Source organism: Mus caroli, unplaced genomic scaffold (genome assembly GCF_978045245.1).
Source record: "Mus caroli unplaced genomic scaffold, Mus_caroli_1 scaffold_12, whole genome shotgun sequence".
NCBI lineage: Eukaryota > Metazoa > Chordata > Mammalia > Rodentia > Muridae > Mus > Mus caroli.
The window spans coordinates 43,170,539-43,189,518 of NW_028227267.1; the positions used below are offsets into that span (position 1 = coordinate 43,170,539).

At 46.8% G+C, this 18,980-nt stretch overlaps 1 protein-coding gene across 5 annotated transcripts in view; it reads right to left on the reverse strand.

Annotated features, from left to right (window-relative positions):
* The window catches only part of Samd4a (sterile alpha motif domain containing 4A), a 216,553-nt gene that overhangs the window by 82,339 nt on the left and 115,234 nt on the right, over window positions 1–18,980 (reverse strand). For 3 of the 5 annotated variants that reach the window (XM_029469337.2, XM_021181616.2, XM_021181615.2), the window contains exon 3: window positions 2,537–3,055. In XM_029469337.2, coding sequence (XP_029325197.1) covers window positions 2,537–3,055 — 519 coding nt within the window. Of the gene's footprint in view, window positions 1–2,536; window positions 3,056–14,857; window positions 15,044–17,044; window positions 17,330–18,980 lie in introns of those variants that run through there. The other 2 variants (XM_021181618.3, XM_021181617.2) reach the window with 2 other exon arrangements.

Here is an 18,980-nt window from a genome sequence, read left to right on the forward strand (position 1 = left end):
TGGGTTCACCAGCTTCTCTCATGTATTCATCTAGTGCACACTTCCTGTGCGCTCTCTGCCACTCTGGCCAGGACACGGTCTTCCCACAGACTGAGAGGGAGGAATCAGGATAGTCTCACTTTACAAGTGGGTGCTTTGTCCAGAGGACGTGATAGCCTGAGCAAGTTGTAGTTAGCCAATTGCAGGTCTGGTTTTGAACCTTGGAAGGTGTTAAAACGCTCTTAGTCTACGAGCTTTCTGCTTTGTCAGGCTGCCTCTCAGGACTCAGTGTGTATGTTATAGACTAAAGTAATGACTTGCAGTTTTGAAAAACACACCTGACCCACCATGGGCACGCAGGGGAGTAAACACTGAAATTCAGAGGTGATGTGGTCTAAGTGCTGGGAGAGCATGCTCTGCAAATCTGAGATCTTTCATATTTTCTGCTGATGTTCAAAAACTCCTTTCTTCTAGGTATGTGTTATGTAGTCATCTGGTTGAGCCTCCAAGTCTTTTGTAGTTCAAGTACAGAAGGCTTCCCAAGTCAAGATAGCCATGGGAGCCACTCATAGCCTCTTCTCCATTGGCCTGGGCAGAGGAGTGGGATTTGGGATTAACAACTCTAATCTGATGAGTTTTCAAAGTGTCAATATTGTAAAACCTGACCCTCAGTAGGTCAATCTGAAAAATGAAACAGAACATACAAGCAGATAAAGACAACGATGGGTTGCTTGAAATTGGCATCTCTTAAGTTACCAAGGCCTTTTGCGACCATAACTGGACCCTGTCATTCACCCAGAAAACTCGGGCTAGCTGACCTTCATATCTGCTGTAGTCCCAGCCATTCTCTGGTACACAGAGGCTGATAAAAGTTGTTCCTGGCTGGACCATGAGTCTGTAAAGAACACTAAGTGCCATGAGATTCCCAAGTCAACAACGCAAGACTCTCTCCCAGCTCACAACTGTTCAAGTTACTTAGAGATAAAAGTAAAACAAAAAAGAAAAAGAACAAAGAATAACTTATGCTGAGCCCAAAGCAGAGCATGATCTTCCATGTCGAAATATTCTAGCGATGTGCTGTGGGACTAACGCAGCTATGATTTGTTGTTCTTAATTATTTGAGAAAGCTATTTAAAGAGTTCTAATAGCCAAAAGATTCAAGGAGAGGCCAAGGTATCCTTGCTCGTTTTAAAGCTTCTCTTATCCTCCCTCCAGTATGTTTATGGTGCTGGAGATACGAGTTCAGGTCTCACACGCGCTAGGCAAGAGCTCTACACCCTCAACTCCTCTTCTTGTCTCTTTTAATAGAGGGTTAACCTGCATGCTGACAGGTACATTGGGTTCAGTTGCAAAACCTTTCCCTTAAGAAAGCTCAGAGTCATCTTGGAGGTGTCACAACAGTCTCAGATATGTGCAAATCAGCTCTAGGGAAGGCTGTTTGATGGGAGTCACCAACCCACGGCACTGCTATACACAGGCACGAGTGGAGGTTGGCCACCTTGTTTGGCCTAAGTAGGACACCATAGAAAGGATTCCCAGCCCTCATGCCCAGTATAGAGTGGCCAAGAGTAGATAGGTTGCCATTTGCTCTCTCTTTCCACAGGGCATCTCCTGACCCTTCTTTCACATCATGTTAGACTGAGTGAGAGGAAGGCCACAGCACTCACATTAGCTCACAGCACAGGGCAGCATTCTCAGTCAGCAAACCTGCTCCCTCTGGTCAGGGCCACCCAAGAACTGCGGGTTCAACCAGAAAATGCAAGAGGATATTCCAGGTGATTTTTTAATATACATAAGGAAAGAAGGAGGAGGAAGAGGAGGGAGAAACAGAGGACAGGAAGGAGGATGGGGAGGAAGGGAAGAAAGGAAGGAAGAGGAGGAGGAAGAGGGAGGGAAGAGGAGGAGGAGGAAGAGGAAGAGAAGGAAGAGAAGGAGGAGGAAGAGGGAGGGAAGAGGAGGAAGAAGAGGAAGAGGAGGAGGGGGGAGAAGAAGAAGGAGGAGGAGAAGGAGAAGGAGAAGGAGAAGGAGAAGGAGAAGGAGAAGGAGAAGGAGAAGGAGAAGGAGAAGGAGAAGGAGAAGGAGAAGGAGAAGGAGAAGGAGAAGGAGAAGGAGAGAAGGATACATAAGAAGGAAGACAGAGCATGAAGCCATAAAGCTGGCTGGTCAACCATGGGTTAACATCAGGTTCAGAGATGCACACAGTAACTCAGTGTCTCTGCAAATCCCTGAGCCCCAGGGTGAAAGGCATTTTTATTTGTGGAAACAGAATGGTTCCTTCTTTCACCATTGACTCTCTCTCCTCTCATTTCTTTATTTTTGGTCTGTCTAAACCCCAAATTTGGACCATCCATCATCTTAACCTGCCCAGAATTTTCATCTTTCCAGAGCCAAAGAGCAACAAATACCGGGTCCAAAGAGCCCTCTCCCATAGCTGAATGCCACCAGCCCTCCTTCTCCCGGGGTTACAGGGTGCTCAGAGCAGACGCTGTCAGCAGGACGTGCCACACACAGCAAATCACCAAACCCGAATGCGTCCCAGGGTCTCCGGGGGACTTACTCGTGCTTGCGCCGGTTCCAATCGTGTTAATTGTGGCAGGGACAGAGGAGGAAGAGTAGAGGGGCACATGGCCGTTCTCACAGCCCAGGCTCTTGTCCTGCCAGTTGGAGGCGCTGATGCAAATCCCAGAATCCCGAGAGTTCTGCCAGCCATTGAGCTTGTCGTCAGAGTTCTGTCTTTGGTGATAGTAGTGCGTCTGTCCATAATCCACGGAGTCCGAGCGGCCTCGGTTCTGGCTAGCAAAGCTGGTGGATGTGCGGTCCTCCAAGTGATTCAGCCACATGGCAAGTGCACTGCGGTCTTCCAAGGAAGTGGCTGGGTGGATCAAAGCATAGGACAGCAGCTGCCTGCTCTCCTCAATGTGCTGGTTGTGTTCGATCGAGTGTGCCAGGATCTTGGGCAGCAGTTTCATATACTCTGCTTTCGCGTCGAGGTTTCCTGGCTTCAGCAAAGGCAGGTGAGTTAGCAGAAGGGAAATCACTTTATCCTTGGATTCCTGTTGCCATTGGTTAATGATTCCTGAAGGGGAAAGTACACAGGACACATGAGCAAATACACCCACGATCACACGAGACACCACACTCAAAATTTCTGTGGCTTAGAGCCTCGACTTCTTAACCCTGGCTAAATGTTCTCAACTGTGAATGAGATTGGTCAACTGGCTTAAGGTTTTTAAGGGGCCAGGCACTTCAATGAGATACAGTTCAAAACTTCTTAGAGAGTGCAGATGGTAGAACTTGGGATCCTTTGTGCTATATAAAATGTGGGTATTGTGGTGAACACCTGATTACAGGCGTTCTTAGTGAACTTAGAAGGTGGAGACAGAAGGCTCACACATTTAAGGTCATCCACTACTACTTAGGAAGTCTGAGGCAGCATGAACTACATGAGACCTTGTCTCAAAAAATGAAATCTATGGAGCTGGAGAAATGGCTCAGTGGTTGAGAACACTGGTTGCTTTTGCAGAGGATCTGGGCTTAATTCCCAGTGCCCACCCACATGGTGGCTCACAACTGTCAGTAACTCCAGCCCCAGGGGATCTGACGCTCTCTTCTGGCTCTCTCAGGTACCATAAACACACATAGTGCACACACATACATGCAGGCAGACACTTATATACATAAAATAGATTTAATCTCTATTTTAGAATGAACTAGGTGATATTTTATTATGCATAAACATATATAATGTTATATAATGTATTATATAATATCTAATAAAATATAGAATAAAAGTCTCTATTTTAAAACTAACAAATGCTTAGTTGTCAAAGAGATGACGACTTTGGTCCAATCAATGAGAATGGACAGTCCTGACTTCCTTCTTAGACAAAACTAGGCACAACCATAGACAGGGGCAAGCATGATGAAATCTCCATCAACTGAGGGCTCACAGGAAGGAATTCTTGAATCGAAGCTGCCTCCCCGCTCCAGACATCGACTGGAAGCACCGTAAGTGCAGAAGAAGGAATGTGTGTGAAGCTGGTTCAGCTTTCCACACAGAAGACCATGTCAGGAGAAAGAGACCCAACCCCTCCCCCTCCCCCACCTTGTCCCTGAATCTTCATGTTGAGAACGTAAGCTTTCTCATAAGAAAATAGGAGCGAAGGAGGCCTACAGCTCCAGGGACACTTTGGATCCCATATACTGGTAGGAAATGTATCTTTCTACAAAGATGTGTTTCTGTGGATTTTTTTAAACACTATTTTTAATTTAAAATCTGTACTGGAATTGAGGTGTGAGTGAGTGTAGCACGTGTGAGTATGTGTGCTTACGTGTGTGCAGGACAGCAGAGCATGCTGGGTACTGTTCTAAAGAGCATCACCTACATCTGGGGAGAGAACTGAACTAGGCTAGGCTGTGGCCAGTGAGCCCCAGGGATCCTCCTGTGTCTGCCTCTCAGGGCTGGAGTTACAAGTGTGCACTACTATGCCTGGCATTTCTACACGGGTTCTCATTCTTAAGCATTTTATGCATGTGCTTCGGTGTCACTAAAGACACTCACAGTGGCACGTAATCTGCCTGTAGACCAGCAGTTCTCAACCAGTGGGTCGTCACCCCTCTGGGGTTTCGAACGACCTTTTCACAAGGGTTCCCTAAGCCCATTGGAAAACACAGCTATTTACATCGTCGTTTGTGCGAACAGCAAAATTACAGTTATGAATAGCAAGGAAAACAATTTTATGGTGGGGGGATCAGCACGACGTAAGGAACTATATTAAAGGGGCACAGCCTTAGGAAGGTTGGGAATCACTGCTGTAGACCTTCAATACCTTCCAATCAGAAAGTCTGTCCTCATCAAAACAAAAGCTTCCCACCCCTTTCCTAGCTTTTGGCACGACACCGTTCCCTTTTATGTCCCTAAGAACCTGGTTTTGCTCTAGGTCCCACAGACAAGTGGGACCCCGGTGCTTGTCTTTTCATTGTTTGAGACAAGGTCTCGGACTCTGAAGCCCTGGCTAGGCTCAAACTCGCGGTTGACTCCATCTCAGCCCTGCCGGGATGCTGGGACAGCAGACATGAAGCAGCTAGCACAGCATTCCGACTGAGCACCTCACACCACGCCACAGTTTGCTTCGGGCTCAGCCATGTGCAGATCTGCTCCTTAACACTCCCCTCCCTGCCCCATTCAAATGGCAGACGAAGCATGGTGCCTGTTGAGTTTTGGAGATGAACAGCTAATCCACAGAGTGGGGCATCCCCAGTGGATTTCACATGGTGTCTTCAGGTTGGAGAGGTTAAGCTACAAACTCATCGGCATGTACTAAGGCCTCTGCAGAGTACTTGCAAAGAAAAACCTCAGCCTTGTGCCTTCATCTGGAGTTCCCTGAGAGTCCCACGTTGAAGGTGTGCTCCCCAGTTTAGAGATATTCAGAATTGAGTCTAGTAGGAGATTTTCTGACCACTTTGGGGTATATCCCCGAAATGGATAGTAGACTCCCCTCACCCCATCTTTCTCTTTTTGCTTCTTGGCTATTACAAGTTTTCTTAACCAACCATTATGGGTTGCAATCTTCCAAATTGAGAGTGAAAATAAAACTTTCCTCTTTTTAAGTGGATTTTCTCTTGGATATTATGTTACAATCACAGAGAGTTAAACAATTGGCATTGCAGGCACGGTGTCTTTGGAGTAAGGCATGGGAGTTAATCCCAGACCTGCCTGCCACTCTGTTACATTGCTTAACCTGTTTGAGCCTTAACTGTCACATCAGTCATGGGTAGTAAGTCCCAATAGCTTCTGCCTTCCTTGGATTAAATGGGATGAAGTACGGACAGGACCAGTTGAGTACTTGGCGGTAGAAACAAGTAGAAATAACCCTTTCCCTTCACTCTGTATCAGTCAGACTCAGAGAAAGATGATGTAAGCAGTTTTGGACATTTAGTTTTACAAATAGAGGGAGGACACAAAGGAAGTCATTAAAATATCACCAAGTTGGAAAAAAGATAGGAGTGAGGGGGGTGCTACAGAGAGTTTCTTTCATCTCCCAGAACCCCTACCTTCAAAAGCCAATTTGAAATTCATTTTTAAAAAGATTCCCAACTCTGGGAGGCAGGTGAATGTATCAGTTGAGTGCGAAGATTTAAGAATCAGATAAACCTAGGCTCGGGGTGTTTTTTGCCACCACGTACTTAGGAGATATTGCGGAAGTTACCCAATCTGGCCGAGCCTCTCACCTATGGAATAAGGATCACAAGTGCCCCGTATCTTCCTTGTAAGACAAAGAAAGAACAACTAGTTGTGCTGTTACTATATCTAGTAGCAATTAGCTAAATCGTCAGAGAGCTAGGACCGCCCTTCTAACAATAAGAAGCGAGACTGGACTCTCTTCATGTGGGGGTTTCTGGGATGCCGAAGAGTCACTGTGTGGAGCAGAAGCTACTAACCTGAAGACCGAGGAAGACTGCAGAGAAGAAGTGGGGAGCCAGGAGCATGAAAGGCACTGAAGGGTTGTAGTAGAAGTGTCTAAAATCCTAATCCTTGTTCCCAGGGTTTGGGGGTGAGGGGTGAAGGATAAGGGTTGGGAATAGGGTGGGAAGTGGGGTGTCTGAATACTGCTAGACACCCCACTAATAATACCAGATATAATGCCAGCAGCACAGATAATTAGTAAAACAACACGAGCCATGTACAGTTCCTGCAACTTTGCAGTAGTCAAATTACAAAAAAGCAACAAGCTACTCGATCTAGGCCAACCCTAAAATATCATTTCAACACGTAGTCATTACAGATCGCTAGGGAGACACACATGTATCCCTCTTTAGACTTGAGTTAAATTTTGGGCTTATGTTATCACCGACACACCCGCACTTGAGTGAGCCGCGTAACCCTGCCCGTGGCTAGTGAGCAGCTCAGCGCAGGCTAAAGACATTCTAATGGAGGAGAAGGGCATGAGACGGGTAACCTCGAGAGGTCCTTCCTACCTCTCTGACAATTTAGCTAATTGCCACTAGGTTTAATATCTATCTGATTGCCACCAGATGTAAGAATGTCACGTGTCTCACTAGTCAGAGCCTATCTTTTAAAAGGGTCTGGGAAATGAACAAAAACTCATCATAATAGCTCCATCCCTTTGTCTGCAAAGACTGGGCACCATTTTCTGTTTTTTGTTTTTCTTGAAGTCTGAGGTATTTTTCATTTATTTGTTTGGAGACAAAGTCTCATTATGTGGTTCCTGCTGGCCTCTAACTCACAGCAATCCTTTCGCATCAGTCTCTGCTAAGAAGGACAGACACGGGGCATGAGTCTGGCACGCTTCACATGATGGCTATATTTAGGAGAAAAAGAAACCTAGGCAGTCTGTCCAAGGGTCTCAAGAGTCCCAGGAAGGACACAAAAAGGCCCAGAGGAAGAACAGACGCGTGTCATAAGCCAACAGTGAGCTGGGGCAGGTTGCAAGCACACATATCCTTACAATTAAATTCGGGAACCAAAAAATGTGTGAGGCTGAAGAATTTCCTAGACTCCTGCTAGGCCACTTCCCTGTTTAGATATTCTGCCCTCACAAAAGGTCGGTCTTAAAAAAAATGTCAGGACAAAAATAAAACATAAATAGGACTCAGAGTGCTAGTGAGACAAGTTATCTCCAGCAAGCACTCTCTGCCAAGTATTAACCCAGGACTCTGAGGGAAGAGGCCCAGCAGAGACTGGGGATGAGAGGTCTCTGTCCCTTGTCCCTTCTAGGGCTGAAATAGCACTATCCCCAGGAATAGCCCTCAGATGGTTTGAGGTTGTGGTGTGGCCAGGAAGACAACATTGTTTTTGCTTACCCCTCCTGGGAACTCAGCTCGAAGGCTGCTTTCTGAGGCTAACCACACCTACTGGCTCAAACTTCTCTTGCTCTAGCTGTCACGCTGACAGCTAACAGTATTGAGTGGTTTCTGTGGGCCAGGCTCTCTTGTAAGCCCTGTGCATTTAATTACTCATTGAACGCTCTCAAGGAGCTTAGCGAGAGGGGGCGGGGTGGCAGAGCTCATAACTAGCCTTATTTCGCTGATGAGAGAGACAGAGACGTAGGTGGACCGACTAAGCTGCCATCAGTCCCTTGACTAGCGAAGAGGCAGCAAGGAGGCAGGCAAACCAGCTTCAGCTACAGATGGTTATCACGCGAGAACCGCCATGAGCTAGATATTTTAGTATTTGTGGTATGCAGTCCTTACATCGACCTTGTGTAAATGCGTAGCTATAGTTACAAAACTGGAAGTGAAGCCAAAGGAGCTTCGGAGACAATGGAGAGGATTCTTTTTGTGGTCTCAGGGTGCTACTGGTTCCTTTTGACACCTGTCCTCGGAAGGGAGGCTCATCCTCTTCCCTGAGGTCTGGGGGCGTGGTGGGGGAGCGTGTTTAGGGAGTCTCCTGAAGCAGTGTTGTAGAGATGGCACTGTGCAACTTTAGGGTTCAGGGTATTAAAGATGCAGCTCCTGCCTTGCTCTCTGCTCTTGGATGGCTCACTCTGAGGGAAGTCGGCAGTCCTACTGAGAGGTCATTCTTTGCCTGGTAGCAACCCAATGAGGTCATTCAGGTGATGAGCCAAGGGTGTCTTAATTAAGGTTAGTCTATTGCCATGATGAAACACCGTGAGCAGAGGCAGCTTGAGGAGGAAGTCAGGGCAGGAACCCGCACAAGGCAGGATCCTGGAGATGCAGAAGCTGTGGAGGGGTCCTGCTTGCTTGCTTGCTCACGTGCTCGCTCACTCGCTTGCTCGCTTGTTCTTTGTTTGTTTTAGACAGGGTTTCTCTGTGTAGCCCTGGATGTCTGGGAACTCACTCTGTAGACCAAACCGGCCTCCGACTCAGAGATCCACCTGTCTCTGCCTCCCCAGTGTTGGTATTAGAGGTGTGTGCCACCACTAGCCAGAGGCCTTTTCTCATTTGAGGCTCCCTCCTCTCTGGTGACTCTAATCTATTGACATAAGATTCACCAGCACAGAGGTCCTCTGCCAGTGTCCACATGCAAAGGAAATCTCAGCTCTGTTAAGAGTCTTCACACGACTAGAGCTCCAGACAGCATTCTGACGGACCCTGAGCCACAACCACACATTACAAGAGCCAAAGAAACAGTGTGTGAATACATATGTATTGTTCTTATCAGCCAAGCCTTGAGTAATTTGTTTCATGGCCAAAGGTAACTAATGTATAACCAAGTGCCACTAAGGAAAAAGGGAAGCTTTAGCCATGTGGCTTTGAATGTTCAGTCCATCTGACATTGCTGTTTCTATTCTGAAACAGACTCAGGTTCCTAACTTGCTGCTACTAAACTCTTCCTTGCCTCCCTCGCCTCCATTTCTTGCTCACCAGCAATGGTAGACCATGGGTCAGCTCCCTAAGTGCCTTCAGGGAAAGAATGCACTGATCATGGAGCCTGGAGCTACGCCCATATTAAGGGGCGAGATTTTTCGGGGCGACTTAGAAAACGGTTTCTGATTATAATTTGGCCTCCCGTGGTGGTCTGCCAGCGGCAGTTATGTGTTGATTATCTGGATTTTCATCACATCCTGTCAACTACTGCTGCTCAAGTCAAATTACCAAGCCAGCATTGCAGAGTCTGCCTCCCTGCCTTCCAGACAGCACACGTTAGCCTCTCAGCATGAGCATCTGTGACGACACTACAGGAAAGAACACTTCTACCATCAAGCCGAAGGCAGATCCTACACGAGGAGACATGGAACATGCTAGCTACATTCCGCTAGAATGCCCACCGGCCTTCTTTGGGGTGTCTATGTCCCTTAATCTCTTCCTGACTCACCCCAGCACCAGCCTGTATGGAATGAGAACTAAACCTGGGAAACTAAAGTCCAATCCCCACAAGTTTTGATGATGCCAACCCATTTCTCCATCTCTTGAGTGCCTTCCTTGAGTAAGGAGCCCAGATGTGCAGGATATCTAATGTGGGGAAAAGTTAATGATTTACCGATTTTAATCCAGTGACATAAGAAGAGTGAAAGAAAAATGGAAAGTTATAGTTAAAGACCATGAGGATTAGTAAACTGTCCCACAATTCTCGGGGTGACAAGTTCAGTATCATCGCCACACAATCGTATGTCAGTGTTTAAAGCTGCAATTGTTAGTAAATCACTCTTAAATTGCTATCTTATTATACCCCTGTTTTCAGTTTAATAACGTTCACCATGTACTTTCTCACAAGTGCATTTAGATAATCTGTTCATGCAAGGAATGGCCGGAAATTAAGTGCACACTCGCATGAAGAGCTGGCTAACTACACGTGCTTGCTACAAGGCAATAACACCAGTGGGAGTTGATAGGTAAATAGTCCTGGTTAGAATTTACATTACAAACCCAATCCTGGACACAGCAGAAACAGAAAGCTTCTAAATTTAGTCCAACTCTGAAGTGACTCAAAAAACAAAAACAAAAACAAAACAAACAAGCAAACAAAATTAATGATAACAGCAAGCATTTGATAGAGTATGAGCTGACACAGAGACACCCCGTCTCCCAGAAATCAAGACAAAAGCAGCAAGTGAGGCATGCAGTGGTAGCCTCCTCTGTAGGTACCTTACTCTTGCCTTTTGTCTCCCAAGGTCTCTTCTTGAGCTGGGAGAATAATCTGGGTGACTTGGTGGGGGTCCGCAAATTATGCTGACATATCAGTTATCATGAGACACCCACATGTCTGGAGTTTCCAAGGCCCTGTTGTAACCAGTGGTGTTTTGTATGCAGCATCTTTCTCCTTGGTCAAATGGTCCCCATTGGCCCTCTACTCGGGCATTCACACTCTACACACTCTCCTATACTAATCAATTGCCTGTGTGGCTAACAACGTGGCAGAGATGTCTTCATAAGCTTTGCAGTTCCTATCTTGCTTTCTCTGTTCCCTTGCTGTGAGGGAAGCCAGTGATACCAATTATGAAGAGACTTAGACATCTCCAGAGGAGATGAAGGCTCAGGCCTTCTGCTAAGAGTCAGAACAGGCTTGGCAGACACGTCACTGAGCCACCTTGAAAGTCCTGCTCCGACTCCATCACGACAGTGATGTTGTCAGAGACACTGGACCTGGCCAGCCCAAACAGGCTGTTATGTTAGGCCATTAAGTTTGGAGGTAATTTTTAAAAATATTTAAAAATTTTTTTATTATTTTGTTTTATATGTATGAGTGTTTTGCTCACATGTATGTCTGTGTGCCAGCTTTGTCTGGTGACCTCAGAGGTCAGAAGGTTTCTGACTCCCTGGAACAGGAATTATGGATGATTTCCAGATAACATGTGATGCTGGGAATTGAACCCCAGGCCTTTGGAAGAGCAACAAAGTTCTTGACTGTTGAGTCATCCCTCTAACCACTGCCCCCGCCCTCTGGGAATAATTTCTTACACAGCAATGGTTAGTTAATACAAGGGGTTTTGTATATTTAGTAAAAAAACAAACAAGGCTCAGGGAAGAATGTAAAAGCTGGGAGATGGAGAGGCATTCTCTAAAGTGCTGCCTATGGACATGACACTGCTGTTGGCAGCTGTATAAGACACAAGACTTGCACAAGATCAAGCCAACCAAAATTCCAGCATGGATGAGGGAAAGGCTCATGAGACTCTATCCCTAAAGGAGGAGTTATCAGCAGTTAACTGCTGGGAAGGGAGGACCAGCCATCCTTGGAGGGGTGCTTACTGGATGGATGCCCACACTCTACTGCTCTACTGGATGATCTCATACACACAGGGATGGCCAGCACTAATGGGACTTACTGGATTTTGTTTGTTTTCAGTGGGAAAGGAAGTGGGGTGACTGATGTGACAGGGGAGCTCTGAGGTGAGTTTGGAATGGGGAAACGGCAGGTGGATGTGATCGTTTTTCATTGTATATACATGGGCAATTCCTGCTTCTTGAGCTCGCCAGGAAAGGCAGGGATCTGTAGAGTAGAACCATGAAGCCTGATAGCCTTCTATGAGGGCAGGAAGTCAGTAGGTGCTGGTTATCCATGGGCACCTGGTGGCATTCGAAGGGCAGCAATCAGGAATCTCCAGCTCCAGTAAAGACTTGCAATGGCTCAGCCACCCCTGAAGAGTGGTCTGGAGGTCTCTTCAACAAAGATCTGTAGCCACTCTTCCCTGGGCTCTGGCATAGCTGGGTGCCCCAGTAAGGTTCCTTGGCCCCCAAAGGACCCAGGGCAGCTGGAAATTCATCCTGAAATCTCTTGGCCAAGAGCTCTGGTTAGGGTTGTGGTTCTCTTTCATTTTCTGGCTACTGCTAGTTCTGTTTTACTTCTGTAGGTGAAGCACCCATTTCCAGAAAGTGTATAAAATAAGCCAACTTCCCAAACCACCTGCCCGGGTTCTGACCTCTGAGCCATGAATACGCAGGGAAACTACCACATCTATGTCTACAGCCCAGATCTCTCTGTTAATCTCTAGACATGGATTCCATTGTACCCTCATCTCCATTTACAGGGAGGGTCTCAACACTTTATGTCCAAAGATAATATGTCCCTCCCTCTTTCTCGCTCCATATCTGTTATTATCATGAACTTAATCCGTTCGTGTATTCAGAATATAGCCAGAATCTGAACACACTTCGGCATCCTGCTCCATCATCAGTGAAAGTCTAGAAGTCATAACCATCTTTTTGCAAGAATGATCTTTTTAGACTAGTTGATGGCTCTCCCGATTAAGATCGGAGTGCTACCCATCTGCTGTGCTTTGGGGATGGTGTGAGGATGGCCCAAAGGCTCACACACTGGAAGATTGTGTGACAGTGTTGCTCCCGTCAGCTCATTGTTGTGCAGATATCATTTTTCTAAGGAAACCTCACTCATACGAAGTTGCTCTGGTACTGTTTCACTTCCTCACAGAGCTTAGCCCCGTGTGGCCTGCTGGATGTCTGACAGAAGACAAAACAGTTCAATTTCCAGGTCTTTCCTGAACTGCCTTCATAACATTCTGTTTAGGGTGGACAATTCTGCTGCAGAACAAAGGCATCCTTGGGTGCTCTCCCTGGTTGCCAGGACACCAATTAAGGTAATCTTCACCAAAAAAAAAAAAAAAAAAAAAAAAAAGATTTGAGAGGTCGAGATAGTAGAATTAAATGTATTTTAATGCAACTCTTTTGCAAACATCTGTTGAAGAGTGAAAGAAAAGCAATCCCAATGGCATTGTGTCAAGACGGTTTATGTTTGAATGGTGACAGTTTTAATAAAATGTCCTAGGAACAGGGATCCTAAAACTTATGGAAACTGGAGATGGAAACACCATTCCCTTGCTCTTGACAACCACATGACACAATCTTACAGATGCCATTCACGTAGCTGCTAGGGCTGGAAGCTTTTCTGGAGAAACCACGCTGGGTAAAGGCATGAGTTTCTGCTCTTGCCAATCTTCACCCCTACCCTCACCTGAGCCCAACCCCCTACACCATGACGGGATGCTCAGAGTCTTTAAAATAATGAATCAGCAATCCTTGGGCTGACTTGATGAAAGACAACAAAAGCTCTTGCTTTGTAATCCTGCACGAGCACTGGGCACTGTCCCATGGGAAGGCCAGAAATGAGAATTCCGACAGAATCCCACAGTATCCTCTCTCTCCAGTGTTCACTGCAGTGTAAGGAGGCCTTAGACAATGCCAAGGCCTAAGTGCTTGGTACTTCCCAGAGAAGAGAGCTGCGGGGAGTATCTTGGAGAACTTAGCAGTTCACAAGGAAGCTTTGATAGCTCCTGCTTGTTCACAGGGGCCAACATGGACAGCAGCTAATTCACACACTAGGAATCAACCCTGGGAAGTGTGAGGAGAATTACAGCCAACAGCTCCACCCTGCACCAGAGAGATGTTCTCCAAAATGAGCCCAGATTGTACCTCCATGGGGTCCCACACTTCCTAAACTAAATGGAGTTTCTTAACAAGCCAACGTTTTCATCTGAAGATCTATGAATCTAATGTACTAGTGTGAATGTGTGAGCTTATGCTGTGCGGTGTAGCTATGTAAATACTGTCATCAAGAAAGAGCACACTGATATTCCCAAAGCATGCATAGCGAAGGTGCTGACGGTGAGGTTTGTATGTTATGCATTTCGGCATAAAATCTGAAGCATTGCACATCTAAGTCACCTATGGAGAAGAAATGAATGGTTTTTTTTATTGAGGTAAGCTATTTGAATCTCTGTTGCAGATTAACTATGCATTGCTTTATGAAAGAAAGTCTGGATTAACCACAAGAACAGAGTTGGGTGAGTCTGGAAGGCATCCATTTGTGCTGTACCAGCACAGCCCTGTAGAGGGAGTTAGAGGTGCACCTCCCTTCCTGGTCCACTCCCAAGCTATTACCCTGGGAATTTATGCAGAGGCGAGCAGTAAAAGCAGGTTTGCATCACCTGCTACGAGTGCTGCAGGCTCACTCAGGTTAGTAGGTTTGGTGATGTGGCCAGGTTTCAGCTTTTTTTTTTATTTTATTTTTTAATGAGAAGGGGAACTACCTCTAAACACTGAAGTCTTGGGGTCAGAGAGTAGAGAGGACAGCAGGGAAGGTGACAGTAAAGAATGGAATGACTATGGCCATGTCCCCCACCCCCTTTGGGGCCCAGAACTAAGCAGGGCTATAGGTCAATGGCTAGAGCAGAGCTAGCTGGACTGACCAGGTAGGGACCTCTTGCTTTAGTTAACTTGGTGAGGAACTGCAGAACACAACTGAGGCCATGCATAGGTAGAGTGTGACTCATGCTTCCTGAAGTCAAGGATGCTGTCTAGAATTCTATAAGAAAGGACAAGACCGAAGGGGGAAGGAAAGTCACAGGGAACGAGGAAGGACAGAGGGTGAAGAAAAGGCCCAGGGCAGCAGGGTCCAGACATGAGTGAGCTTTCAATAGCCCAGGTCCAGCAGACTCACATGCTATGTACGCTCTGAGCTGCCCCATCTCACTGCTGAGAGGGGAGACCTGGGTGGGAGGGGCTCCTTCCAGGAGATAAGTCTACTGATGGTCATGGAGGAACGAAGGTGCACTTCTATGTCCAGGGGCTTTAGAAATTCGCCGACTGGCCCTCATCTTTACCTCCAGGTCTTGGGGACAAAGCCCTGTGAGGAGAAAGACAATGCAAAGCTCTATCCTCACTGGTCCTGAGCTGAGGAGGTCAGCAGTAGTGTCACTTTGTTTTAATGGCTCTTACACAGCCACCTTTAGACAAGGATGTACCTGTTAGTTTATCTACTACTTATCTTTAGTCTCCATCAAGGTATGTGGCCTGGCACTAGGACCTGCCCTTTTCAATAAAATTGGTAGAGAGGCTGGAGAAGGTGCTGAAACCATCGAAATGTCTTCAGTGGGAATGATTTGGGGGGAAGCAGACTAGGAGTAGAGAGGCACTCGGAGAAGGCCTCCATCTTTGGAACCAAAGGCATTGCTGTAAAAAGCAGTGACTTTCTGATGTAGAAGATCCCCAGCCAGCATCCAGCACACTCCTTGGCAAGAAGCAGAACCCACTGGAATCTGGGTCTATTGTCAGTGGAGATGGCTACCAGCTGCTAAAATCCTATAAAAGAGACCTCTGTTTTTGACATTAGATACTCTCTGCTGGAAATGTGCCTCATATATACCCAGATTCTCCCCCTCCTCTCTTCTGCTCTTTCCGTCATCCGTGGCATCAGCTGAAGAGTCTGCCTTCCACCCCCAATCTCATTTTTTTTTTCAGTTTAGCCCTCATGCCTTTGAGCCCCATCACTGACGTGGCAGCACCATTCTCTCTAGTCATAGCCCTGCCTCACGAGCAGTCCGCTACTCCTACTCCCTTCCCTAAGCTGACCATACAGTCTTGGTGGACGGCATGGGTTGAGAGATATGCATAACATGCTCTGTGATAGCTGACTGACAACAGTCTGCTCTTTCTCCTCAGATGCCCCTCCCCCTCAGACAGTAAAGCTCAGGCTCAACAGAAGAAACCAAGCTGGATCTGCAATGACAAGTGGGGCCCAGAAGAAGACAGAACCAGCCTTTCCCTGCAAACGTGCTCCCAGCAGCTCCATACCAGCTCCCCCTAAGCCAGACAGACACTCAACAGATCGCTGTACCACGGACCATGGATCAGTCCTGCCGTTCCTCACACAGAAACACAGGTGAGGTTGAGTCACCAGGGGGACAGCATTCAGGACCCTAGTTTTAAGTGCCCAAGCTGTGCTCTAGGAACACCCTCTGGAGGCATCCATTTTCAAGAGCTACTTGGTGGGAGGTGGGGTGGGACAGAGGAAGATGGATCCCAAAGCACAGCACAGTATCATCTGGGCTTGAATCCCCACTGAGCTGTATGTACTTGGGAGAAGGACTGGCCCAAAAGGTCTAAGAGCTGCTTCAGGGCAGGAGACCCTGTGTCTGGGAACTCGTGAGAAATGCAGATTCTGTCCCCACGGCCCTCCCCAGGTACAGAACACAGCCCGTGTTTGACCAGCTTTCCAGATGACTCTAGGCTTAATTATGTTTGAGAACCACTGACAGGAGGAACCAAGAGAATTGAGAATCTTAGTCTCCATGTTCTCACATTATAATCCCCAGGGGAGGCTACTGTGAAGCCAGGCGAGAAAAGGTGAGTTAGGAGGAATTGCTTCAAGAGTGGCGTGGACCTTTCTTCTCTCTCTCTCTCTCTCTCTCTCTCTCTCTCTCTCTCTCTCTCTCTCTCTCTCTCTCTCTCTCTCTCTCTCAGTGGTGGAGTTTAAAACAATGAACAAGCCATGGAAATGTCACAATATTTCTAAGGCAGGGCCGGCCTCCCTGGTTTTCTATCATCACCATCTGTCCAGAGAAGAGAGGTAAAAGTCCTTTTAAGGATGGATGGAAGAGGGATGGCTCTGCTTATTTGGACTTTAGTGCACAGTACAATAAGGTGTGACCCAGCTCAGGGTGGCCACAGACACATGAAGAAAAAAAAGTCAGTGCTGTCAATTTCTTTTTCTTTTCTTTTCTTTTCTTTTTTTTTTTTTTAACCCGGACTCCCACCCTCAGAACATCTACATAGTCCCTATACAGCTCCAGCCCCAGGAGGAGGGCTGGGATGGGTCTGGAGGAAGCCAGAGCGGCCAGAACATTACCTCTAAACAGCTGCTCCGGAGAGCCGTCTGGTGAAGACGTATTCACTCACTGGTCTGCCGGTGAACCACGAGACATGTGGCGAGGGGAGCACAGTTCTCTTGATTAGAGGATCATAATACTGTGCTGCATTTGAAGGGGAGGGCACAGACGCTGTACAGGTTATACGGAGCTGAAAACATTACACTTGAACCAGATGTTAGGTGAAAGCTGTGTGCGTGGATGGAATGATCACTTAAGGGATTGCTCCATCTCCTCCCTCTCCACTTCGTCCTCCTCCTTTTTCTCCCCTCCTCTGGTGTCTGCTGGGGATAGCCCATCATTATTGAGTGGCCACCTGAGTATTGTGATGTCAGAGGCATCATCCGTAGGGAGCAATGCTAAGAAGGGGAGAGCCATCCAGGCTGGCTCCAGCACATGGGTGACGGTGGTATGCGCTCTCAGAACACTTCTACATGCTCTCTGCTTACCTGATGACATTTCACCTCTCAAACACCTCCTGAACTTATCTTCCCTATTCCAAATCCACTTGGGAAACCAAGGAACCGTGCAAGTTGCCTAAGGTCATAAACCTATACCCCACTACGGCTTCGGATGCTGCCAGAGTCCCTAGTCACTTGTCCAGGCCAGTCTGGAGGGCCAGGCTGTTATTATAGAAAGTTTCCACACGCCTTCTATTCCTAACGGGCATCACAAGTATTGCTGGCCCACATGCTTCGGTGGCACCAGCAGACTGTCACACTCTTAGTAAGGCACTCCATTTAGGACCGTGACCCACAACATGTTTGCGCTGGATATCAATTTGCTGGCTCTAGATAGTCTAGAGCTGTTTACATCTTATCTCAAATGCCAATAACGGAGCCCAGATTAAGACATCTGAAAATGCAACTTGGATTCAAGAAGAATCATCAATGTAGTTCACACAACCCTGGTCCTACCCTGGATGCCAACAACATCAAAAATCGGGAGGAGGAAGCAGGAAGGAGGAAGAGAGCTTTGCTCATAACTGTCCACAGCAAGGACAGGATTTATCTTTTTTTTTTTTTAATTCAATCTGGCATTTGCAGCATTAGTGCTGAGGAAACAGAAATGAAACTGAAAGGTGGTGTGGGTGTGCCCTCTGTCTGTCTGTCCATCCCCATGTATGTGTGTGTGTGTGTGAGAGAGAGAGAGAGAGAGAGAGAGAGAGAGAGAGAGAGAGAGAGATTATCCAGGTACGTTGACCCCTGACGTGTAAGGGACTTCAGAGAGAAAGGAAGCAAGCCACTTGGAATCAGATAGGAACGTGGGGAGCAGACATATAACCTTTAGCACATGGCCTGCTCAACTCATCAAGGAACACATCCCAGGTCCTAAATAAAACCCCCGGAAAGCACACACACAGGAAGCTCTGGCTTGGGTATAAAACAACGTATTGGCCAGGAGCTAGAGAGATCAACAACAACTGGGGTGATTTGATTTCCAAATCTGCCATAGATTTCTTTCAACCACGTAGTAAATAAAATAAAACTTCATTGTAAATGAGCCTCGGCTGTCCCCCATGTGACAGCTTTTGCTGCCTCCTCATGTGACTGGCCTCCCAATTTAGCGTGTACCCAACTCCCAATGACCTGTAATAACACTATTCCCAAATTAGAGCTCTCGATTTGACTTGGCTTTGGTTCCTCCCTCAAAGCAAAATAAAGCATCCGTTTTCTTATTTTCACATTCATAATACTCCCCCTTGGAGTTGCCAACTCAAACCCTGCTCCAGGCAGACTGAACCCTCCCTACGGGTTTTTTTTTTCCCTTCTTCTTCTGGTTAGCCAAGAGCCTGATGGAAAAACACCAAGAGACAAAAACAAAAACAAAATCAGACGAAAATTCCAAGTAAGTGGCATTCAGCTGGAAAAGCTGTGATTCACATGCAAATAAAAACCTCCCCGAATTCACTTGCAT